Source organism: Armigeres subalbatus, chromosome 3 (genome assembly GCF_024139115.2).
Source record: "Armigeres subalbatus isolate Guangzhou_Male chromosome 3, GZ_Asu_2, whole genome shotgun sequence".
NCBI classification, from domain to species: Eukaryota; Metazoa; Arthropoda; class Insecta; order Diptera; family Culicidae; genus Armigeres; species Armigeres subalbatus.
Genome location: NC_085141.1, coordinates 426,799,890 through 426,825,998, shown reverse-complemented (window position 1 = coordinate 426,825,998; position 26,109 = coordinate 426,799,890). Strand labels below are relative to the sequence as shown.

The window sequence follows — 26,109 nt, the reverse complement described above, 5'->3', positions numbered from 1 at the left end:
TACGAGCCACGTCGATTATGCATGTCAGCGGGCTTCATTGGCGATAAAATCTTTATCACGAATGATGTCCAACAGATCGGCGGTGCATAGTCAAGTGCGTAAGTTGATAGCTGGCGTAGCATTGTCTATCATCCGCTATGGCGTACTAGCATGGGCAGTAGCACTAAAGGCCGAGTACAATGTAAAGAAACTGATCAGAGTACACCGGCTGATGTGCCTACGTGTCGCGAGCGCTTATCGCACCATATCATATGAGGCGGTGTGCGTTATAGCTGGAATGATGCCGATTGACATACTCCTAGAGGAAGATGTGGAGTGCTACAACGAAAGGGACTCGGTGCAAGTGCGACGTGTCAAGAGAGCAGCCTCGCTGCTCAAATGGCAAAGAGCATGGGACACCGCAGTCAAAGGCCGTTGGACCCACAGACTGATTCCGGATGTGTCCAACTGGATCGATAGAAAACATGGTCCCCCTCTGATGTATTGCTTAATTGCGGGCCGGGGGTACGGACTGGCGAAAGGGTTTTGGTTTTAGTGGGTCGGGTAAGAGTTACATGACATACCCATCCCCACACTACCTGAGTTAACCTCCTCAGGTGTCTGGCTGCAGATTTCCGTTTACCCTTGCTCAAAAAAAAAAAAAATCGTGAGGCTAGCACGATGATACTTTTATGGGAAGTCGAGACAATTTCCAATCCGAAAAACCGGCACCGGGAATCGAACCCAGCCACCCACAGCATGGTCTTGCTTTGTAGCCGTGCGTCTTACTGCACGGCTAAGGACGGCCCCGAGGGAGAGTCATTATATTCATTACATTATTTATCGTTAATTACGTAATAATACGTTAATTTTATTATATTTATTACATTTTCATATATTTACCATAATTTTTCCAATTATGTTTATATTACTTATTACAGATTCTCAATGAGTAAACGTTTTATTTGCCATCATTACTACGTGGAATATTTTGCGAACGGTAATAAAGTATTGGGTATGCAAAGGATTTATTTTCGGTACAAATTAGTTTTGGAATTCATTTTTAAACAAAATCAATTTATTTTATAAATACAATATAAATAATACTATTATAGTACAAATTGGTTCGTTTTTTATACAATCATTATTCTTTCACCAGCAGATTACTAGCATTGTAATGCTGAATCAACCATCTTTGACCTACCTCAGACTCGTCGCAATCGTTCATTTCCAGCTTCCGATCTACCCACTCCAAACATCGATTATAAACCTTATGGACGAAGTGGTTCAACTTAGCATCATAAACCCACAGCTGGTGGCCTTTCATTTTGTGACAGCGAATCATTTCCAGCTTTTTTCCATCGTAATCCAAACAATGATCCTCTCGGGTAACCTCTCCATTGGCAGTGAAGAACCACAATTGGTGGCCACCGTGACCGTGGCATCTGCTCACGCCATGCTCCGACAGTTTCGGGGGCCACTCCAGACATTCTTTTTTTCCGTTTAATGCGTTTCGAAATTCACCACGGCCCACGGCTTTAGAAGGATCGAATTGCTCCGGAAACACATTTTCCATATACCAGCGGAATGATTTGCAGTTCAAACTCTTCCTCAGCCGTTTTCGCGATGACACATCCCCAAATTCCCCTCGAAACTTTGGCCCCCCAAAGGACTCGTAGTAGAACTGAGCGTACTCGTCCATCCACACCTCGGCCAGGCGAACTGTATTGCGTTTGATAACACCCATGGTGTTCTATGACGAATGAAATTAATAAAATAGACGCTATAAGTCAAAAGCTAAACATTACCCCTGTTAAATAAGGATGTCCTCGTTTCTGAATGTGAGCAACTCTCGAGCAAGGAACTATTTGCATGGACCCACCGCACATCCACGATTTGAACGACAGTTCCATGTTTTCCGCTCCGTACGTTTCGAAGCCTTCATCGTACCAACCCAAGTGGGCGAAAAACGTTTTGTTGATCGTAAACAACCCTCCGGCCATCACCGGAGTGTCGAACGGTTCCAACGGATTTTCCGCTTTAACCTTTTTCTCATTGCGGGATTTCCACTGGAAGTTCACCGTCCAATCGAATGAGCCAAAGTAGAGCTGGGAGGATTTCGCGTTCAACGCCATCGTGTCTTCGTGGATCCAATCGATCGAGGGAATCGCAATGCTGGTCGGGTCACGGGCCACTCGATCCAGCTGGGCTTCTAGCCAACCTGTAACGATTTGTGTAATTTGTTTTAATTAGAGAGTCCATGCTGGAACCCGTGAGCTACACAGTCACAAAATGGCTCGCTTGAGGTTATCGAAGGTCGGATCTCAATATTGTCAACAGTATTACATTCCTTATGAAACCAGAAATCTGTACATACGTTTACACGATTAAAAGGACCGTTAACACGACCCTACGAGGCATTTTTGTGGCTGTGTAACTTTCGCTCATCTAAGTGTTGTTCTAAAAGAGACCCGTTTTGTGTGAATGGAATACAAAATTGTGTAAATCATTTAAAGTGTATGGAACGAATCTTGGAAATCCTTCGATAGCTACTTCATAAGACATTTCTTGTAATATTCATCCAGTTGTTAATTCCTAAAATTCATCCAGTATTTTTTGCGAAAAATATTTGAGACATTTTTTTGTAAATATCTTGAGAATCGTTTTGGGAAATACTTCCACAGATTCCATTGGAAAATCGTTCACTGATTTATTCTAAAACTCATATTGCAGTTCCTAAAGTTGACATAAAGCATAAATTTGACGAAATAGAACGGTTTGAAAGACTTGGGAAGGTTGATGTGGGCGGCACGCAAATGGTATTTTGTAGTCTAACAGGAGTTAATTAATGGTATGGTAGGTGACAGGGAGCCGCCCAATAGCACCGTTTTTTTTTTAGTTTGGTTCAAACTCCCGCACGGTTATCCCATCAGGCCAGTACCAGGTGTCGTGTCACCAACTACATTCGAAAAAGTGCTACAAACCGTCACTTTGAAGGGCACGAACGATAGATCCTCGACGTTTTGCCTTTCTCGTACAACAAAGTTGTACCGAAAGGCTATCATTTCACTCCAAAATCGAACTTTTTGTAGAATGCTATATACCAATCGATTCAGCTCGTCGAACTGAACACATGTCTGTCTTTTTTTACAAGGGTTTACAGGGGGGGGGACACGACTCTGGTTACCAAATGCCACGTACCTTCATCGCGACACATTCGCTCTGCGATGTTGTCCGCCCTTATGGCAGGCATTCTTCTACGTGCCTCCGCAAACCTCGGGCAGTCGAATATCACGTGCTCTGGAGTCTCCTCCACGTTGATACACGCCGGGCAGAATGGCGATGACGCATGGCCACACCGGTGCAAATATTGGCGGAAACAACCGTGTCTGGACAGGAACTGTGTAAGGTAAAAGTTCACCTCACCATGCTTCCTGTTCACCCACGTCGACACATTGGAGATGAGCCGGTGGGTCCACCTTCCATTAACCGCATTGTCCCACTCCTGCTGCCACTTCACCATAGAGTCCAGTTTCACCGTCTTCCTCACATTTCTGGTATCTCTCCGTTGGTAACACTCGATATCCTCTGCTAGGGTTATGCAGATTGGAATCATCCCTGCGACAACGCAAACTGCCTCCGAGGAAATGGTTCGATACGCACTCGCGACTCGAACGGCCATTAGGCGAAACACGCTGTTCAACTTTCTGCGGTTACGTTTCGTCTTGAGCGCAGCTCCCCAGGCTGGAGCTCCGTACCTCAGTATCGAGGATGCTACTGCTGTCAGAAGACGTCTATTGCTGCTTTTAGGACCACCCACGTTTGGCATGATCCTTGCAAACGCACTGACCATTTTAGCCGCCTTTTCGCAGGAATAGTCCACATGGGTGTTGAAATTCAACCGGTCGTCGATCATCACTCCTAGATGCCTCAAAGCCCGCACGGACGGTATGTTGTGCCCTCCTACGGAAATCTGGATCCGCTGGATCTCTCGAGTCTCGGCAGTTGCTAACCAGCATCACTTCTGTTTTGTGGTGAGCAAGCTGCAACTTGACTCCGTTCATCCATTTTTCAACTGCGTCGGTCTTTTCCGCCACCAGCTTTTCTACTTCTTCCAACGACTCTCCGTTAGATCAATTCATAAAGCTGGAAGCGGAAAAAAGTGCTCTAAGGTTAAAGAGAACAAAAACACTGCTGTCGGGAGACCTTACGGGTCACCTCAGCATATTAAATGAATTTGCCATAAATCCCGCAATAGGAATTTGTAGTGACTGGATGGAAACGGTAGTCAATTATGACTTACCTTACGATGTGTTCATTCCTTCCCGCCAGGAGTGGGAAGGAGGTGGACCCAGCGTTCCAACAGGCTCTATAAATTTCTTCACAGATGGTTCGAAAATGAATAATCTGACAGGATCCGGAATCTATGGCCCTACAACAAAATTTCTGTCCACTTAGGACAGTGGCCCACAGTATTTCAGGCGGAAATATATGCAATATTAGAATGCGTGTTATTATGCCTGAGGAGAAAGTATAGATTTGCAAAAATATGTATTTTCTCTGACAGCCAAGCGGCACTTAAGTCGCTTAATAACTACACTTGTAACTCAAAGCTAGTGTGGGAATGCATTCTGGCTTTGAAAAACTTATCCATACGCAATCGAGTCTACCTATATTGAATCCCAGGACATACGGGTCTAGAGGGAAACGAGATTGCTGATGAGCTAGCCAGGAATGGATCTAATGAAAGGTTCATTGGCCCTGAGCCCTTCTGCGGGATCTCAGAAAAATGTAAAAATGGAAAATGTAACTGAACAAATATATGGTCAGTCAAATCACATCAAACTGGAATGCACTTCCCCATACGAGCCAATCCAAAAGGCTCGTAACGATTAACCCCAAGAAAACCCAACAACTATTAGGTCTCAACAAAAGGGATCTCAAAATCTACACCGGTCTAATAACTGGACACTGCCCCTGCAGATACCATCTACAAAAGATCGGAGCAATCCAAACCTCAAATTGCCGCTTCTGTGACGAGGAGAGAGAAACATCAGAACACATCCTCTGCTATTGCAGTGCGCTCACCCAACGTAGGTTCAAAGTTCTCAGCAAGCCCTTTTTAGGGCCTGCTGACATATGGATCTTATCTCCCAAGGACGTGGTTGGCTTCATAAAGCTAGTCTCGCCAGAATGGGGGAGTCACATACTGTAACTCAGGATCTCTATTCATCAATAATAGATGGTCTTGAGTTCAGTCGATACCAAGGTATCTCAGTGACAAACATGTTACTGAGATAACTTGCGTATTTCACAGCAAAAGGGTATATCACAATAGTCCTAAAATCTGGACGCAGTGATCTTCACCCGACAAACGAGAAAAAAAAACGACTCTCCGGTTAGTGTAAGGACGACATCGTCCGCGAATCCGAAGATCTTCACGCCTTCGGGCAACTTCAGTTTTAGAACTCCGTTGTACATAATGTTCCACAGCGTTGGGCCTAGTATGGAACCTTGCGGAACACCTGCCGTAACCCTAATCGACTTCTGCCCCGAATTCGTTTCGTAAACCAGGATCCGGTTCTGAAAGTAACTTTCAAGGATTCTACACAAGTAGTCAGGAACCCGCATACCGTGCAGCGCTGCGGCGATGGCCTCCCAGCTGGCATTGTTAAAAGCGTTTTTGACGTCAATCATTACTACAGCGCAGAATAGATTGCCGCGCCTCTTCTTCTTGGACGCCCTCTCTGCAGCTTCAATGACTGTCCTGATTGCATCCACCGTCGATCTGCCTTTTCGGAATCCGAACTGCTTTTCCGATAAGCCGGTCTCGCCCTCAGTGAACTGCGTCAGCCGATTAAGGATAATCCTTTCCAGAAGCTTCCCCAGTGTATCCAGCAGGCATATGGGCCTATACGATTCTGGATTTCCCGGCGGTTTCCCTGGTTTCGGCAGCAGCACTAGTTTCTGGATCTTCCACCTATCCGGAAAGTTACCATCTGCTAGACATTTCTGCAGCACCATCCTGAACAAATCTGGAAACGCCAGTATCGCAGTTTTTAGAGCCACGTTTGGAATTCCATCCGGGTCCGGAGCTTTCTTTATCTTCAGACCTTTTACCACTGATGACAGCTCGTCGTTGGAGACTTGCATACCTGCAATGGTTACTCCGTCTTCATCTGCGTACGGAGTAGTCGGCCACATCGTAGAATCATGGTGCGGGAAGAGACCGTCAACGATGATCTTCAGCTTGGTAGGACACATTTCCGCTGGCGTCGCTGGAACGACCCGATAAGCGTTGTCCCAAGGATCAGCGTCAGCTTCCCGGCACAACTCCTTGAAGCAGTTAGATTGGCTGACTTTAATCTCCCGTTTGAAGGCCGATCTAGCTTCACGGAAGATTATCTTACGCTCCTCTCTGACTGTTTCGGACCTTGCTCTCTGAAAGCGTCTTCTGGCTCTGAGACACGCAGCACGAAGACTAGCAACCCGACTAGAAGAGCATAACAGAAACTGAACACAATTTTAACATATTGTGATATTTATAACTTATTTTGATACAATTTTGTTCTCAATAGCCATTATCTTTCAAATGTTGTAACAGGATTATATCATAATATGATTTGAAGAAATACTTAACACCGAATTGCCCAACAGTAGGCAATTAAAATAGATGTAGCAAAGTCTCCCAGCCATAGATATCACAACGCTGGTATAATTTGAGAATGCCTTAGTTGTAATGTTGTTAGTTTCATCTTCTTGAAAAATATTCTTGTTCGAACACAAACAAAAATTTCTGATTGTTGATCACAATCTGGAGACCTATCACGACCTGTAAAAATTCCAACTGAACAGAAACAATATATTTTGTATCTGATTGTGTTAAAAATTTCTATCAAAATATGTTATTTTTATGATAAAGTTGTAACAAAATTTGATAGTTTTTTGTTTCCAGTAGTGTAGTTTTTGATAGAAATTTTGATATTTTAACAACATCCTGCACCATGTTTCTATCAAATTTTGTTATAAAAATTTAGTATAACATAATAACATAGGTTGATATAATTTTGATATGACCTTCTAGTCGGGAAGAGTTTCGTTCCACCAGTAATTTAACCGCCGGCTTCTTCTTGGCTCCAGTCTCCTTGGCATAGTCGCATCGCATGCCCTCGCAAGAGTTTATGTCAGCTCATCTGCATCAAGATTTGAACCGCCGCTGTCTGCTCGAAGTGCTTCGACAAAAAGATCCTTGTCGAAGTCCTTCGCCTTCCATTTTCGCCCGCTATTCCTAATCTCTCGCCGTACCGTCGGCATTCGTGTTCCAACACAATACCGAATCGCCTGGTGATCACTATGTGTAGTGTATAGTCATCGCTAACTCTCCAGCTCATGTTCCTCACCAGCGACGGACTGCAGAACGTGACGTCGATGATGGACTCCCTGCCATCTCTGCGAAATGTACTAACGGTACCTTCGTTGCACAGCCTGACATCCAGCTTTGCCAACGACTCCAGCAAACTGTAGCCTCTGAGGTTAGTCAGCCTGCTTCCCCACTCCACTGCCCAAGCGTTGAAGTCGCCTCCGATGATTACCGGTTTTCGGCCGATCAGCTTCTCCGTGAGTGAGTCCAGCATCCGGTTATACTGCTCCAAAGTCCACCTTCCGTAACAGCTACACACAAAGATCCCGTTAATTTTGGCGATTACGATACCCTCGCTTGAACTGTCTACCACTTCTTGAATAGGGAATTTGCCCATCACTTGGATAGCCGCAATCCCCGATGAATCCAGTCACCCAGTTGCCGTTGTCAGAAGGGATCCGATACGGTTCAGCAATAATTGCCACGTCACACATTGCTTCTGTTGTCGACTGCCACAACAGTTGCTGTGCGGTGTCGCAATGATTGAGATTCAACTGGATGATCTCCATTAATCCCGGCCCGCCATCGCCTTCTTGTATGCAGGGCATTGAAAGCCACCCGTGTGTGTGTGTTTTTTTTTTTTTTTCTTCCTAAACAATGGAGGGGGAATCTGCTCAACAGACATCCTGGGTTGACCAGGAAGTGCTGGGTTAGGGGCCACCTCCAATGAGGGAGGCAGGACTGCATCCCCGACCAGCTAAACCGTTTCCATTGCCGCCAAGCCCATCGTCCCTTCGGTACAACCAGAAAGTAAGGCTTCAAAGGGGGGCCAGTACATGACGCACCCTCGAGGTTAGCGGCGGGTCCGTGCGGCATCGAACGTCGTGACTCGCTTGTTTAGAAGAAGAGCATGGTTGCGTGCCAGCGCATTGCCGGCTTTCCAGGTGGCCTTACCACGCCCTATGTCCTCGGAAGGTGGGCAGGGTCGACTTCGCGCCTGCTTCCCTCTGCACGACTGGTATCAAGAATGATGATGCCGCGTGCACCCCAAATTGACCTTTCTGCGATAGGGCCTATTCGCCAGCACACAGAGGGACTTGCCGACGCGGTGCCTACGCCTGCCCCAACCTTGACTCGGGCGAGGCCGAGTGTCCGAACCGGTGTAGGTACTGAAGCAACCATGGCCTGTAAGGACCTGGGTCAGGTGGAAAGTGATTTCCCCATGGCGCCTCTTGACCCACGTACCTATCTCCGGTATCAACCTATGTGTCCATCTACCCTTAGTGGAACTGTCCCACGCACGCTGCCATTTGACCATTGAGGCCAACCTGACAGTCCTACGGATGCCTCTCGTGCCGCGCATTTCGAAGCACTCTATGTCTTCACCGATAACTATGTCGATAGGCATCATACCGGTGATGACGCAAAGTGCATCGTGCGACACGGTACGGTACGCGCTCGCAACTCTTAGGCATATGAGCCTATACGTACTTTCTAACTTCGTTCTGTAGCAGTTAATACGCAGGGCCGTGCCCCAAGCTGACCCCCCATACCTCAGTATGGACAGAGCAACGCTAGCCAGAAGCTTGCGCTTGCTGGCATAAACCGCAGAGCTATTGGACATCATCCGGGACAATGCCGCTATTGCTGTGGAGGCACGCTTGCAGGCGTAATTGACGTGGCTACCAAAGGTGAGCTTATCGTCGATCATTACCCCCAAGAGTTTGATGGAGCGTTCAGAGGTGACCGTGCAGTTGCCTGCCCTTATCACCGCTTGTTGCTCCGACTTTCGGTTGTTAACAACAACCACCTCAGTCTTGTGGTGGGCCAGTTCTAACTTCCTGGAACTCGTCCACTCCTCCACAATTGCGATCGAGTGGGCTGCAGTCAACTCCACCTCTTCGATCGATTCGCCGTAGACCTCCAGCGTAATATCGTCAGCGAATCGTCACGCCCACCGGGAACTTCAACCTCAAGACACCGTCGTACATGACGTTCCATAACACCGGACCCAGTATGGAACCTTGCGGAACCCCGGAGGTTATGTCAACGCACTTCCGACCCGCCTCCGTGTCGTATACCAGTACTCGATTCTGGAAGTAACTTCCGAGAATCTTGTACAGGTACTCGGGAATTCCAAGACGCAGGAGCGCATCTGCAATAGCTGCCCAACTGGCACTATTGAAAGCATTCCTCACGTCAAGAGTCACTACTGCACAATAGCGAACTCCCCTCCTCTTACGCTGGATAGCTATCTCCGCGGATTTGGTAACCGACAAGATAGCGTCTACGGTCGACTTACCCTTTCGGAAGCCAAACTGGTTACTCGATAGACCATCCGCTCCCTCCGTGCGTATCAACAACCTGTTGAGGATGATCTTCTCGAGCACCTTCCTTGCCGTATCAAGTAGTCATATTGGTCTATATGACGACGGATGCCCCGGTAGTTTTCCCGCCTTTGGCAATAGGACCAAGCTCTGCCTTTTCCATGCTTCAGGGAAGACTCCCTCGTCCAGGCATCTCTGCATGACAGATCTGAACATCTCGGGAGCCTCGGCAATGGCCGCTTTAATGGCCAGGTTCGGAATACCATCCGGTCCTGGCGCCTTACCTACACTAAGGGACTGTGCAATCCCTGCAAGTTCCGCCACAGTTACTCTTCCCTCGTCGGCCACCCTGGCTCCTGGCAGCTCCACGAAGGGAGGCCAGGGGCTTGGGTCGTGACGTGGGAAGAGCCCCGCGATGATCCTCTCCAGCATCTCTGGAGACCGCTCTGTAGGGGCCATCGCACCACGTGTCTTGGCCATTACGACCCTATAGGCGTCACCCCATGGATTCGCGTTGGCACTTTGACACAGGCCCTCGAAGCAGGCTTTTTTGCTTGATCTACTCTCAGTCTTCAGAGCGGCTCTAGCAGCCACGAACACCACCCGTCGTTCAATACGCTCCTCTTCTGTGCGTGCTCGCTGCATCCGCCTCCGTGCCCGTAGGTAGGCGCGGCGCAGGTTCGCAATTGCTTGAGTCCACCAGTAAGCCGGTGGCCTCCCATTCCTAGGGTGGACTTTCCTAGGCATCGGCATCGCATGCACGCGAGAGTACTGTTACCAGCTGCTCGCCGCTGGTAAGAGAGTATTGTGCTTTTTAAACACCTTGTTGTCGAAGTACGATGTCTTCCACATACGAGGGCTAGGCCTCGCCCCTTCTTCCGTCCACTGAATGCTGATCGTATAGTAGATACTACACACGCTCCACGATGTATTGCTTTCAAAGCGGCACAAATGCTGGGGTATTGCCTTATTTGCAATGGTATATAAACGGGAATGAGGCAATTTATCACAGACCACTACTTCTCTTATTATAACTCTATTTATCGCAAAACAGTTATTTCACTTTGAAAAGTGAAATCGAAATTCCGTACATAATATAAAACCAATTTAATATAAATTCCGTTTCGAAAATTTTCGAATTAAATGGACCCTGATTTCGTATCGTTTCGAAAACTCGGAAGTAAATCTATATTTCGTTTCGTTTCGTTTCGTTAGGAAAAAGTGTGTTATCGCATACCCTAAGAAAAAATATTTGAAGATTGTTCTGCGGGATATTATACTATTCAATATCCCAATGGACCAACTTGTTTTTATTCCAGTCGAAATCCTTCTACAATTGATTTAGTTTTAACGGTTTCAAGCCAGCTGTGTGGCCAATTGGTAACTCATGCTGACTTTGACTCTGATCACCTTCCTGTGACGTTTGAAATCTCACAAGAACCCATTTATAATCCAATAAGTTCTACTTTTAATTATCATAGAGCTGATTGGGATTTATATTAAATGTATATCGATAGGAATTTTGATGATATTCCTCTCGATACCAAAAGTGATATTGACAATGCTCTCGTATCTTTGACAAATTTAATTGTCCAAGCCTTAATTCGAATTTAATTGCAATTCCGAAATGTGAAATTAAATTCAACTCCATTATTATTGACGACGATCTTCACCTACTGATCCGTCTTAAAAATGTGAGGCGAAGGCAATATCAAAGAACTCGCGATCCCGCGTTGAAACTTATTTGGCGAGATTTGCCCAGTTATCGTCCAATCAGTTTGCTTTCTTCAATAAGCAAACTGTTTGAAAAGATTATTTTAAATAGAATATTTTAATATATTTTAAATAGAATGATGGTTCATATTAATGACAATTCTATTTTTCTATTTTTGCTGATGAGCAATTTGGTTTTCGCCATAGACATTCAACCACCCAGCAGTTATTATGAGTTACGAATTTAATTCGGCTCAACAAATCTAAAGGATATAAAGAAAGCATTTGACAGTGTTGGGCATGAAGGTTTGATTGTAAAACTTATGAATTTCTAATTTTCCTCTGTACATTATTAAACTGATCCAAAATTATTTATCAGATCGCTACCTGTAGATAAACTATCAGAATTCGGAATCTGGTAGATTACCTGTAAGAATTGGTGTTCCCCAAGGCAGCATACTAGGGCCCATATTGTATAACATTTTTACTTCTGACTTACCTGATTTACCACCAGGTTGTCAACAATCTTTGTTTGCAGATGACTCGTGTCCTTCGCCAAAGGGCGACGCCTTCGTGTCAATTGTAGTGGATTGCAAAATAGTTTGGATATTTACATGCTTGCTAAAATGGAAAATTTTCCCGAATGCTTCTGAAACTCAGCTTATAATTTTCCCACATAAGCCGAGAGCTTCTTATTTGAAACCTTCTAGCAGACATATTGTCACTATGAATGGAGTTCCAATTAATTGGTCCAGCGAAGCTAAATAATTAGGACTTCTGCTAGATCAGCTTTCAAGCCTCTTGAAAGGAGGCTTTCGAGCCTTTTAAAAGGAGACTTCCGAACCTCTTGAAAGGAGGCTCTCGAGCCTCTTGAAAGGAGGCTTCCGAGCCTCTTGGAAGAAGGCTTCCGAGCCTTTTTAAAAAAGGCTTCCGAGCCTCTTGAAAAAAGGCTTTCGAGCATCTTGAAAGGTGGCTTCCGCGCTTCTTAACAGTAGGCTTCCGCGCCTCTTGAAAGAAGGCTTCAGAGCCTGATGAATGGCGGCTTCCGAGACTCTTGAAAAAGGCTTCCGAGCCACTTGAAAGGAGGCTTCCTAAGCTCTTGAAAGGAGGCTTCCGAGCCTCTTGAAAGGAGGCTTCCGAGCCTTTTTAAAAAAGGCTTCCGAGCCTCTTGAAAAAAGGCTTTCGAGCATCTTGAAAGGTGGCTTCCGCGCTTCTTAACAGTAGGCTTCCGCGCCTCTTGAAAGAAGGCTTCAGAGCCTGATGAATGGCGGCTTCCGTGCCACTTGAAAGGAGGCTTCATAGCCTCTTGAAAGGAGGCTTCCTAGCCTCTTGAAAGGAGGCTTCCGAGCATCGTGAAAGGTGGCTTCCGCGCTTCTTGAAAGGAGGCTTCCGAGCCTCTTGAAAAAGGCTTCCGAGCCTCTTGAAAAAGGCTTCCGAGCCTCTTGAAAGAAGGCTTCCGAGTCTCTTGAAAGGAGGCTTCCGAGCTTCTTGAAAGACCTTACGAGCCATTTTATGGAAGGCTTCCGAGTCACTCGAAAGAAGGGTTCTGAGTATCTTGAAAGGACGCATCTGAGCCTCTTGAAAATACGCATCCAAGCTTCTTAAAAAAAGAATTCCGAGCATCTTGATGGGACGTTTTCGAGTTCTTGAAAGGAGGTTTCCAAGCCTCTTGAAAAGAGTCTTCCGAGCCTATTGAATGGCGATTTTTGAGCCCCCTGAAAGGAGGCTTCAGAGTATTTTTAAAAAACACTTTTGAGCCTTTCGAGCCTCTTGAATGGTGGCTTTTTAGCCACTTAAAATGAGGCATTGGAGTATCTTGAGTGGACGCTTCCAAGCTTCTTGAAGGAAAAAAATACGAGCCTCCTTGATGGAGGCTTGCGAACCACTCAAAAGGAAGCTTATGAGCCTTTTGAAAGGAGCCTTTCAAGCGTTTTCAAAAGACTCGTTCGAGCCTTTTAAAATTAAGGCTTTCAAGCCTGTTGAAAAGAGGCTTTTAAGCCTCTTGAAAGGAGACTTTCGGGCATTGGCTTCCGGGCCTCTTAAAAGAAAGTTTTTGAACCTCTTAAAATGAGGCTTCAGGGACACTTGAAAGGAGGCTTCCGAGAACCGTAGAAGGATGCTTCCAATTCTCTTGCAACGAAGCAACTGAGCTTTTCGGGAAAAAGTCTACATGTCTGTCAAATGGAGGCTTTCAAATCTGTAGACTCTAGATTCCATTCTGTTTTGGCCTGGTAGATTGCATAGAAACTTTTCAAAATTTGTTCATTCGAGGTTTTGCCCTTTTGATGTTTTGTCTCACAGCCCTTCATCCATTGTACTGGTTGTGGAGGTCAGGATTCAATAGGCCATGACTTACTGATCACCATGCATATTATGTACTAGACAAAGTTTAGAAAAAAAAAAATACAAAATTGTCAAAACTTTATCAATAAGTCATAATTCATCCGCCATTGAGCATTTCGTTCTAGGCCCCCCTGGGTTTGGCGAAGGTACCCCCAGGGGTTCATGTACCCCAGATTGAGAACCGTTGTTCTGTTCGAAAGGAGTTCAGTGGAAATTTTCGGAGAGTTCTCAAAGTTATTTATGAAGAATTCTTGAAGGAATTTCTGGAAGACCTCCGGGGAGAATTCTTCGAGGAAAAACTGGTGGACAGTTTAGAGAAACATCCGTTAAAAATCTGAATAACTCTTATGGAATATCTGAGGAATTCCTGGAGAAACTTCCGGGAAAATTCATAAAGAAGGGAGAAACTTCGATGGAAATTTTGTAGGAATTCTGGAATTTCCGAAGAAATTCCTGGAGGAACTTTCACACGAAATCCTGAAGGACCTTCCGGAATAAATCATGTAGGAACTTCCGGATGACATCCTGGATGATCTTTCGAATGTAATCCTGGAGGAACTTCCAGACGAAATCATGGAGGAACTTCCGGACGAAATCCTAGTTGAACTTTCGGACGAAATATTGAAGGAACTTCCTGGACGGAATCCTGTAGCAACTTACGGACGACATCCTGGATGATCTTTCGAACGTAAACCTCCGGACGAATTCGAATTGAATTGAATTGAAAAATTTTCGGCCGAAATCCTGGAGAAACTTCCGGACGAAATCATGGAGGAACTACCGAACGAAATCCTGGAGGTACTCCCGGACGAAATCTTGCAGAAATTTCCACACGAAATCTTGGAGGAATTTCCGGACGATGTCCTGGAGGAACTTCCGGTTGACATCTGTGGGAACTTCCAGACGACATCTGTAGGAGCTTCCGGACGAAATCCTAAAGGAACTTCCAGACGAACTTCCGGAGATATTCCTGGATGAACTTTCGGAGGAATTCGTGGAGGAACTTCCGGAGGAAGTTGTGGAGGAACTTCCAAACGAAATCCTGGTGGAATTTCCTGGAGGAAATTCCGGATAAAAATGTGGAGGAACTTCCGGACGACATCCCGAAGGAACTTTCGGACGATATCATGGAGGAATTTCTGGATGAAATCATGGAAGAACTTTCGAATGACATCCACTTAAAATAAATCACCGAAATCGGTAAAATTTCACCGAAATCTCAACAGCAGAAATGAAAAGAAATACCTGAGGAACTAGTTGAGGTACTGCTGAAGAAATTCCGGAGAAGTTTTGACGCTTGAACTTAGTTCACGCCGACCCACGCCGCCGTCGATCATCATCGGCGTGACGCTGCCACGCCGCCGCCTGTTAAACTTCAATCAGCGCACAAGTCTAGTGCATATCGATTTATACGCTATGCATTTCGTTGAACCTTCATTATAATACTTTTTCTGGATGCTGGGTCATTAGGCCGAAGGCCGTTAGGCCGAAGGTCATTAGGCCGAAGGCCATTAGGCCGAATGGCCATTAGGCCGAACGGTCATTAGGCCGAATGCGAACTGGGGAGTGACAAGTGAGTAGTGCGAAGTGAGGAAGAAGTAGAACGGAAGAAGGAAGAAGGAAGAAAGAATAAGGAAGAAGGAAGAAGAAAGAAGGAAGAAGGAAGAAAGAAGGAAGAAGGAAGAAGGAAGAAAGGAAGAAGAAGGAAGAAGAAGGAAGGAAGAAGGAAGAAAGAAGAAGGAAGAAGGAAGAAGGAAGAAGGCAGAAGGAAGAAGGAAGAAGGAAGAAGGAAGAAGAAAGAAGAAAGAAGAAAGAAAAAAGAAGGAAGAAGAAAGAAGGAAGAAGGAAGAAAAAAAAATGAAGAAAAAAAAAGGAAGAAGGAAAAACGAAGAAGACAAAAGGAAGAAGGAAGAAGGGAGAAAGAAGAAGGAAGAAAGAAGAAGGAAGAAGGAAGAGTGAGAAAAGAAGAAGAAAGAAGGAAGAAGGAAGAAGAAAGAAGGAAGAAGAAAGAAAGGAGAAAGAAAAAGGAAGAAGGAAGAAGGAAGAAGGATGAAGGAAGAAGAGAGAAGGAAGAAGGAAGAAAGGAAGAAGAAAGAAGAAAGAAGAAAGAAGGAAGAAGGAAGAAGGAAGAAGGAAGAAGGAAGTAGGAAGAAGGAAGAAGAAAGAAAAAAGAAGGAAAAAGAAAGAAGGAAGAAGGAAGAAGGAAGTAGGAAGAAGGAAGAAGAAAGAAAAAAGAAGGAAAAAGAAAGAAGGAAGAAGGAAGAAGAAAAAAGGAAGGAAAAAAAGGAAGAAGGAAAAACGAAGAAGAAAGAAGGAAGAAGGAAGAAGGAAGTAGGAAGAAGGAAGAAGATAGAAGGACGAAGGTAGAACGAAGAAGGTAGAAGGAAGAAGGAAGAGGGAAGAAGGAAGAAGGAAGGAGAAGAAGGAAAAATTAAAAAGGAAGAAGGAAGAAGAAAGAAGGAAGAAGGAAGAAGGAAGAAGGAAGAAGGAAGAAAGAAGAAGGAAGAAGGAAGAAGGAAAAAGGAAGAAGGAAGAAGAAAGAAGGAAGAAGGAAGAAGGAAGAAGGAAGAAGGAAGAAGGAAGAAGTGAGAAGGAAGAAAGAAGAAGGGAGAAGGAAGAAGGAAGAGGGAAGAAGGAAGAAGGAAAAACGAAGAAGAAGGAAGGAAGGAGGCGTAAGGTGAAGAAAGAACTTCTCATTTTTCACTTTTTCCTTTTGCTAATTCGGCCTAATGGCAATTCGGCCTAATGACCGTTTGGCCTAATGGCCATTCGGCCTAATGACCATTCGGCCTAATGACCTTCGGCCAAATGGCCTTCGGCCTAATGGCCTGACACCCTTTTTCTGTGTGGTCTTGTTTTCTTTGGTTCTTTCCGATTTGTATGATCTCATAATAAGTAAGTCATTCCCCGATTCTGTCATTTAACTACATCGAAATTACTAAATAGTGCATCTTCCATTGAATATGTCAGTTTAGACGTAGATGGTTATCAAATTCAACACATCAGACAATAACTGTACCTAAACCCTGTTAATTTTGATACAAAGGGATTATGCAGCCGACACAGAGAACTCGCCTTTGCATATGATGCTAACGAACCACCGAGGTGGATTTGCCTCTATATTAGTGTAATACTGTCAATGTTGATGGCCCTCAATAAATCAGTTCTTACCAAGTGCACACTTTGTCCCCAATATAATTTTACGGAGAACCAAAGAGGTGTATATGAATACAATCGTTCATACATATTTTAGAGAAAAAAAACCTTAGCAGTACAAGTTGTACAAATGATTGAATTCAGTAGTTATTTACAATTCGGATGTTTAATTAACATGCAATGCTTGAAGGATCCTAGAACTTTGTCAATCAGATCGTTGTTCTAAATACAAAGTGTTAGCCATGAGAGCGCAATTAGAAAAATGTCACGGAATGTCATGACATTTATGTCATTTGACACTAATTCGGCTCTCAAGTCACCAATATCAGATTTAAAGAAATTATCCGTTATAAAAAGTTATAGGGTTCCTTAAGGGTTACATGTTTGAATAAAAACACAATTGTAAATAACTTGTGAAAAAAATTATGTAGGGGAACTGGGGGTAGGACGCCCACGTTAAGGAAAATGCCATTTTTATCAATGAAAACCACCATTTCAGCCAGTTTTCATCAGCGCATACTAAAGAACAGCATATCTGCGACTGACTACCGATGACAGATATCTAATTGTACATTTTATTGCACAGAAATTTGATTTTTAAAAAGCACCCGAAAAATATTGATTTTGAAACCATGCGGGGTGAGATGCGCCAGTGGATGGGTTAAAACGCGCATGTGTTTATCGTACTGATTTTCATTTTAATTGCCTACATTAAGGTCTGAGGGAAGCTCTCTCGCGGTAGAGCGCTATTTTCGTACTAAAATGTCTATAACTCGGAATTGGGAACGAATTTCGCTTATCCCAACTGACAATCTCTTTGAAATTTATCAAGGAATGTTCCTACAAAATTTCATGGACCTACTATTTCCCAAATTGAAATGAATGTCTCAATACTGAGCTATTGTACAACTGAAATTTTCGCTTCTCAGTACCTCTCTCCGATGATTTGAGGCACAAAGGAACCGAATTTCGCAAAACCCAACTGACAAAAGTTTTGAATTTTTCCAACGATCATTTTGATGTAATAAAAAGTATATGTCACCGCAATAAATTTTGCAGGAAGTTCTTTTTACTTCAACCAAGTTTTTTAAATTCCATACAAAAGTTACCATTTCGGGAGAGCAGCCAACAGCATATTTTCTTGTGGCGCACGGCAGGAAAGGAGCGATGAGAGCGATAGAAAGTCCGTCAGCTTTGAATCTAGCGTGACACTAGAAAAAAGCGTATTCCTATTTGGGAACACGAGGATACCAAATATATAAATTGAAATCAAATATTGGAATTTGATGAGATAAATAATCGAAAATAAAAAAAACAAATAAGACAAATAGAACAAATAAGCAAAATAAAAGAGACAAATAAAGCAACTAAGACAAACAGTACAAATAAGATAATCAAGACAAATTCCTACGGAAGTCCCTCCAGGTATTCCTCCAGAAGTTCCTCCGGAAGTACCTCCGGAAGTACCTCCGGGAATTCCTCCGGAAGTTCCTCCGTAAATTCCTCCAGGAAATCCTCCAGAAGCTCCTCTAGGAAATCCTCCAGAAGTTCCTCCAAGAATTTCTTCTGAAGTTCCTTCAGGAATTACTCCGGAAGTTGCTCCAGTAATTCCTCCGGAAGTTCCTACAGTAAATCCTCCTGGAATTCCTCCGGAAGTTTCTACAAACATTCCTCTGGAAGTTCCTCCAGGAGTTCCTTCGGAAGTTTCTCCAGGAATTCCTTCAGAAGTTCTTCCAGGAATTTCTTCGGAAGTTTCTCCAGTAATTCCTTTGCAAGTTTCTCCAAGAATTCCTTCGGAAGTTTCTCCAGAAATTCCTTCGAAAGTTTCTCCAGGAATTCTTCCGGAAGTACCTCTAAGAATTCCTCCGGAATTTCCTCTAGAAATCCTCTCCAGAAATTCCTTCGGATGTTCCTCCAGGAATTCCTTCGGAAGATCCTTCAGGAATTCCTTCGGGAGTTCCTCCTGGAATTCCTTCGGAAGTTCCTCCAGGAATTTCTTCGGAAGTTCCGCCAGGAATTCCTTCGAAAAATCCGACAAGAGTTCCTTCGGAAGTTCCTCCAGGAATTTCTTCGGAAGTTGTTCCAGGAATTTCTTCGGAAGTTCTTCCAGGAGTTACTTCGGTAGTTCCTTCAGGGGTTCCTATGGGAATTCCTCCGGAAGTGCCTTCGGGAGTTCCTCCGGAAGTTCATTCGGGAATTCTTCCGGAAGTTCCTTTGTGAATTCCTCCGGAAGTTCCTTCGGAAATTCTTCCGAAGTTCTTTGGAATTCCTCCGAAGTTCCTTCAGAATTCCTCCGAAGTTCCTTCGGGAATTCCTCCGGAAGTTCCTTCGAATTCCTCCGGAAGTTCCTTCGATTCCTCCGAAGTTCCTTCGAATTCCTCCGGAAGTTCCTTCGAATTCCTCCGGAAGTTCCTTCGGGAATTCCTCCGAAGTTCCTTCGAATTCCTCCGGAAGTTCCTTCGAAATTCCTCCGGAAGTTCCTTCGAATTCCTCCGGAAGTTCTTCGAATTCCTCCGGAAGTTCCTTCGGGAATTCCTCCGGAAGTTCCTCCGGGAATTCCTCCAGGAGTTCATTCGGGAATTCCTTCGGAAGTTCCTTTGGGAATTTCTTGTGAAGCTCCTGTGGGAATTTTCCTCCGGAAGTTCCTTCGGGGATTCCTCCGGAAATTCGTTCGGGAATTCCTCCGGAAGTTCCTTCGGGAATACTTCCGAAAGTTCCTTCGGAATTCCCGAGGGAACTTCCGGAGGAATTCCTGGAGGAACTTCAGGAGGAATTTCTGGAGGAACTTCCGGAGGAATTCCTGGAGGAACTTCCGGAAGAATTCCTGGAGGAACTTCCGGAGGAATTCCTGGAGGAACTTCCGAGGGAATTCCTGGAGGAACTTCCGGAGGAATTCCTGGAGGAACTTCCGGAGGAATTCCTGGAGGAACTTCCGGAGGAATTCCTGGAGGAACTTCCGGAGGAATTCCTGGAGGAACTTCCGGAGGAATTCCTGGAGGAACTGCCGGAGGAATTCCTGGAGGAACTTCCGGAGGAATTCCTGGAGGAACTTCCGAGGAATTCCTGGAGGAACTTCCGGAGGAATTCCTGGAGGAACTTCCGGAGGAATTCCTGGAGGAACTTCCGGAGGAATTCCTGGAGGAACTTCCGGAGGAATTCCTGGAGGAACTTCCGGAGGAATTCCTGAGGAACTTCCGGAGGAATTCCTGGAGGAACTTCCGGAGGAATTCCTGGAGGAACTTCCGGAGGAATTCCTGGAGGAACTTCCGGAGGAATTCCTGGAGGAACTTCCGGAGGAATTCCTGGAGGAACTTCCGGAGGAATTCCTGGAGGAACTTCCGGAGGAATTCCTGGAGGAACTTCCGGAGGAATTCCTGGAGGAACTTCCGGAGGAATTCCTGGAGGAACTTCCGGAGGAATTCCTGGAGGAACTTCCGGAGGAATTCCTGGAGGAACTTCCGGAGGAATTCCTGGAGGAACTTCCGGAGGAATTCCTGGAGGAACTTCCGGAGGAATTCCTGGAGGAACTTCCGGAGGAATTCCTGGAGGAACTTCCGGAGGAATTCCTGGAGGAACTTCCGGAGGAATTCCTGGAGGAACTTCCGGAGGAATTCCTGGAGGAACTTCCGGAGGAATTCCTGGAGGAACTTCCGGAGGAATTCCTAGAGGAACTTCCGGGAAATTCCTAGAGGAACTTCCGGAGGAATTCCTGGAGGAACTTCCGGAGGAATTCCTGGAGGAACTTCCGGAGGAATTCCTGGAGGAACTTCCGGAGGAATTCCTGGAGGAACTTCCGGAGGAATTCCTGGAGGAACTTCCGGAGGAATTCCTGGAGGAACTTCCGGAGGAATTCCTGGAGGAACTTCCGGAGGCATCCCTGGAAGAACTTCCGGAGGAATTCCTGGAGGAACTTTCGGTGGAATTCCTGGAGGAACTTCCGGAGGAATTCCTGGAGTAACTTCTGAAAGATTTCTTGGAGGAACTTTCGTAGACAATTCCTGGAAGAACTTCCGAAGGAATTGCTGGAGGAAATTCCGGAGGAACTTCCGAAGGAACTCCTGGAGGAACTTTCTTTATTTTTCTTCTTAGTCTTGTCTTATTTGTCTTATTTGTCTTATTTGTCTTATCTATCTTATTTGTCTTATTTGTTTAATTTGTATTATTTGCCTTATTGGTCTTATTTGTTCTATTTGTCTTATTTGTCTTATTTGTCTTATTTGTCTTATTTGTCTTATTTGTCTTATTTGTCTTATTTGTCTTATTTGTCTTATTTGTCTTATTTGTCTTATTTGTCTTATTTGTCTTATTTGTCTTATTTGTCTTATTTGTCTTATTTGTCTTATTTGTCTTATTTGTCTTATATGACTTATTTGTCTTATTTGTCTTATTTGTCTTATTTGTCTTATTTGTCTTATTTGTACTATTTGTCTTATTTGTCTTATTTGTCTTATTTGTCTTATTTGTCTTATTTGTCTTATTTGTCTTATTTGTCTTATTTGTCTTATTTGTCTTATTTGTCTTATTTGTCTTATTTGTCTTATTTGTCTTATTTGTCTTATTTGTCTTATTTGTCTTATTTGTCTTATTTGTCTTATTTGTCTTATTTGTCTTATTTGTCTTATTTGTCTTATTTGTCTTATTTGTCTTATTTGTCTTATTTGTCTTATTTGTCTTATTTGTCTTATTTGTCTTATTTGTCTTATTTGTCTTATTTGTCTTATTTGTTTTATTTGTCTTATTTGTCTTATTTGTCTTATTTGTCTTATTTGTCTTATTTGTCTTATTTGTTTTATTTGTTTTATTTGTCTTACTTGTCTTATTTGTCTTATTTGTCTTATTTGTCTTATTTGTCTTATTTGTCTTATTTGTCTTATTTGTCTTATTTGTCTTATTTGTCTTATTTGTCTTATTTGTCTTATTTGTCTTATTTGTCTTATTTGTCTTATTTGTCTTATTTGTCTTATTTGTCTTATTTGTCTTATTTGTCTTATTTGTCTTATTTGTCTTATTTGTCTTACTTTGTCTTACTTTGTCTTACTTTGTCTTACTTTGTCTTACTTTGTCTTACTTTGTCTTATTTGTCTTATTTGTCTTATTTGTCTTATTTGTCTTATTTGTCTTATTTGTCTTATTTGTCTTATTTGTCTTATTTGTCTTATTTGTCTTATTTGTCTTATTTGTCTTATTTGTCTTATTTGTCTTATTTGTCTTATTTGTCTTATTTGTCTTATTTGTCTTATTTGTCTTATTTGTCTTATTTTAGACCAGGCATGTTGTATGCTGTGTCAATATGCAATACCAGAAAGAAGGCACTCCAGAGGATTAAAAATAAAATTTTGAAAATGATTCTGAAGCTGCCTCCGTGGTATAGTACCAATGAACTTCATTGAATTTTTAGAATTTTTAAGACATTGCAACAAATGTCCAACAAAATAATTTCCAATTTTAGACAAAAATCATTGCAATCTTCTATTGCAACGATTATCTCCTTGTACCCTTAGTATGAATTAGGTTAATTTTAGTTTAAGTTGAAAACATTGTAATTCCTACATGGTTCAATTCAACCAGAGGGAAAAATTGGGCAGAGGCAATTGAAATGTATTAATAATAACTAAAAATGTAGCATAGCAAATAAGGATGATAGTGTTAAGAAAACACGGAACACCTAGTCTAAGAGATGAATGCATGTATTAAATAATTAGCAAATAAAACTAGTCAAAAATAAAATGGAAAAAACTATTCAAATTACTATAATGTTTAAGGATTATGTAAACTCATATGAGTAATTCTCGCTGAAACCGGGCCACTCCAGAGCGTTAATGAATAACGCTTCCAATGAATGATTAAATTTGTTAAGATTAAATAATTCAACTCTATGATTAAAGATTATGATTAATGATTTAATCATTTTTGACAATGACTAATGATTATGATTAACGATTGAATTTTTTTTGACAATGAATAACGATTACGATTAATGAATAAACCGTTTGGAGTATGATTAACGATTACCGATCGTGATTAAATGCTGACACAATATGTGTATGATTAATGATTAAAGATCGGTATGATTAATGATTAATGATTATGAATAATTAAATTGAATGGTTTGCATATTGGTCAATTATCAAGGAATATTTTTACCAAATAGGGTTATTGAAAGGTATGAAAATTAAATGATTATGATTAAAGATTAATGAATAAAAGCGATGCATGCAATGATTAAAATTGATGATTAATGAATAAACTCAAAACAATTATGAATATGATTAGTGATTAATGATTAAGTGTAAAGTTCTATGATTAACGATTAGTGATTAATGATTGAATCAATTTTTTTGTATGATTATGATTAATGAATAATGATTAAATAACCCATTATTCAATAATCATGATTAAATCTATGATTAATCACTAATGCTCTGCTATTTACACGAGGTTCTTAAAAATGTATAAATTTATATTCTTTCGAAAGCTTTCGGTGAGTATATTAAGGATCCGAGTTAAATTCTTCAGAAAGATGAACCCCTCGTTAGTTATACACGAAATCATTTTAATGGACCCCTCGATTTTTGTCAATTCTTGACTCACCAAAACTATCATAACTCCAACATTTCTTAACCGATCATAGAGATCAGCATATCGTTGGAAAGAGGAAAAGTGTATCACAGTAGTACAAATATAGGCAGCCATATTGAATTTGGCCGCCATCTTGGATTTCTTCTTGAAAACTATGTTTCCGCCAGGTTCGCAACCACCGATTTTGAATATTAATACATCGATTGAAAGCTTAGTCCAAAAATCTCAGGTGTATGTTTTTTCTATCAAAAGTTAAGTACTATTTACCAATACCAAAATTCTTGAATTATTTTATTCAATAACTTGAAAACGGCTCCGTTATGCTCAAAACTTTTGATCCCTTCAAATAAAATACTGTTGTAGATATGCTTTTCAGTTTTGAAAAATATTTGGCTTAGATAACATATTTGGCTTATATTAACCATAAAAATAATGTTCGTTGGTCAGATGGGCCTTCAAAAAATAATTTGGTAAATCGTACATAACTTTTAATAGAAAAAACATACACCTGAGATTTTTGGACACAATGCACAATATAAGCTAAGCTTTCCATCGATGTATTAATATTCAAAATCGGTGGTTGCGAACCTGGCGGAAAAATAGTTTTCAAAAAGAAATCCAAGATGGCGGCCAAATTCAATATGGCTGCTTCTATTTTTATTATTGCAAATTGAGGATACACTCTTCCTCTTTCCAACGATATGCTGATCTCTACGATCGGTTGAGAAATGTTGGAGTTATGATAGTTTTGGTGAGTCAAGAATTGACAAAAATCGAGGGGTCCATTAAAATGATTTCGTGTATAACTAACGAGGGGTTCATCTTTCTGAAGAATTTAACTCGGATCCTTAATATACTCGCCGAAAGCTTTCGAAAGAATATAAATTTTGACATTTTAAGAACCTCGTGTAAATAGTGGCCCGCTTTCAGCGAGAATTACTCATATTTTAAAAGGCTCATTCAAAAAAAAAAAAAATGTGCCTGTATTGCACGAAACCTTCTGTATATAGATTAGCTTGATTTCTTGAACCCATTGGATTCTATTATCAGTGTTAAAAAATAGAGAAATAATCCAAATCGACATTTTTGCGCTGGCTTTAACAAAGAAGCCTTATTATTGGGCCTGCTTATCAATCACATTTCTACAATTGTTGGATATGACGATTATCGAGTCGGTTCTCTATCAAGATTATCACATTAGTAGATTTAGAACAGAAAATGAACAGACGACAGTTGTTATAGGTATACGTTTGGATGGTAGAGATATGGCATGTATTTCCGTCCATCGTCGTACAGGCTAAAACCAACGGAAGCAACGTCCATTTGCTAGAACTCTTGAGCTTCTGATTTGGTACGTATGAGTTTGGCAAAAAAAGTGTATCTTTTAGTGGTTTTCGAGATTATGACGAAAAGACGAAATGGTCTCAGCCATTCAGTGTTATTTTTGCAAATAAAGCTAGCTTTTTCAACACAACCTGCAACAAATCGGTGCATTCTTCCACAAATGGCAAATCAAGGTTCGTCAATAGTAAATAACCAAGGAATTGACAACAGCATTGATTCACCTACTATTTAGAAGGTTAAGGAACTGATCATTTTTATTGTTGATCCATTTCCTGTAGGCAGCTCAACTTAGTCTTAGAAATAGTGTAAAAATCCGACTAATATTGTGACTACTACTATTCAGATCTATTCACTAAGGTAAATTTCGCACTCACCCACTATCACCTCACAATGTGCATCCACAAACGTTAATATATCTGCCTTTGCACTTTTTGCTCCCAAAATTCTTGCTCTTATCAGTCCTTGACGTTGACTGGCCCTCACTATTCGTACTTTCTGCATGGGCCGGAAATAATCTGCCAGCTGCGTTTTCAGGTGTGCTAACGTCGAGTAGTCATCCACCAGAACGATTTCCTCGATTAGTTCCGGTGGGGTTCGCGCCAAAATCGAGTGCACCGTGCGTACGAGCACCGACCATGCTTCATTGTAGAACACGATGACGATCGACGCCGGTGGTAGTTCAGAGAGGAATCGTCCCGGCGCCTTACACCATTCGTCTCTGATATCTGGAAGCCTTCGATTAACGGACACCAAATCGGACGTGTACTGGTTCAATCCCTGCATGGACCAACCGGAATCTATTTGTTTTTTAATGTCCCCACTGATGGGTTCATCGAGTAGGACAGGTTGGCCCATATCACCAGGTGGAAACGTGCCATTTTCCTCCAATATTAAGCTTTGTAAGTCGGAATCCTTCACCTGCAGATAGCCGACAAGTTTGCTACGTGCGGTTTGTACAATTTCATGCGTTGCAGTGCTTCCATAGTAGGCGAAGAAGACGAATGCCACGCTTGCTAAGATGACCAAACCGCAAAAGAGTGCTTTCATAAAATGCGACAACTGCAAATCGAAAAATAATTCGTCATAAACCTTCAATTCCGCTTACAGCAATTTCGACTACCTACGCGCATTTTATTTTTTATTTTTTACTGCAACCAAAGAGTTGTCACCGATTGGAAGTGTGTCGGACAGGTGCGAGCACGGTAAGCATTGTAGCTAAACTGATAAGGGAGCACAGGTTTATGAATAGACGCGAGTCGCCCACGGGAAGTACTAGAGCAATTATGGAAAATGGGCACCAACACTAAG

At 42.6% G+C, this 26,109-nt stretch overlaps 1 protein-coding gene across 1 annotated transcript; it reads right to left on the bottom strand.

The window, feature by feature from the left end:
• Nucleotides 1-1,051: 1,051 nt before the first annotated feature.
• On the bottom strand, nucleotides 1,052-26,109 carry LOC134224429 (putative polypeptide N-acetylgalactosaminyltransferase 9). The gene is made up of 4 exons (XM_062703770.1): nucleotides 25,926-26,109; nucleotides 25,176-25,860; nucleotides 1,788-2,200; nucleotides 1,052-1,732 (listed from the first exon to the last, which is right to left on the bottom strand). The coding sequence occupies exons 1-4, from the start codon at nucleotides 25,929-25,931 to the stop codon at nucleotides 1,124-1,126; spliced, it is 1,713 nt and encodes a 570-aa protein (XP_062559754.1). The 5' UTR covers nucleotides 25,932-26,109; the 3' UTR covers nucleotides 1,052-1,123.

Bases quoted from the DNA above. Each gene is read 5' to 3' on its own strand.
- LOC134224429 (XM_062703770.1), bottom strand. The intron at 2,201-25,175 runs GTGAGTGCGAAA...AAATCGTTACAG, and splicing joins ACATTGTGAGGTGATAGTGG to GTTGGCTAGAAGCCCAGCTG. The intron at 1,733-1,787 runs GTAATGTTTAGC...CATTCGTCATAG, and splicing joins GACATCCTTATTTAACAGGG to AACACCATGGGTGTTATCAA.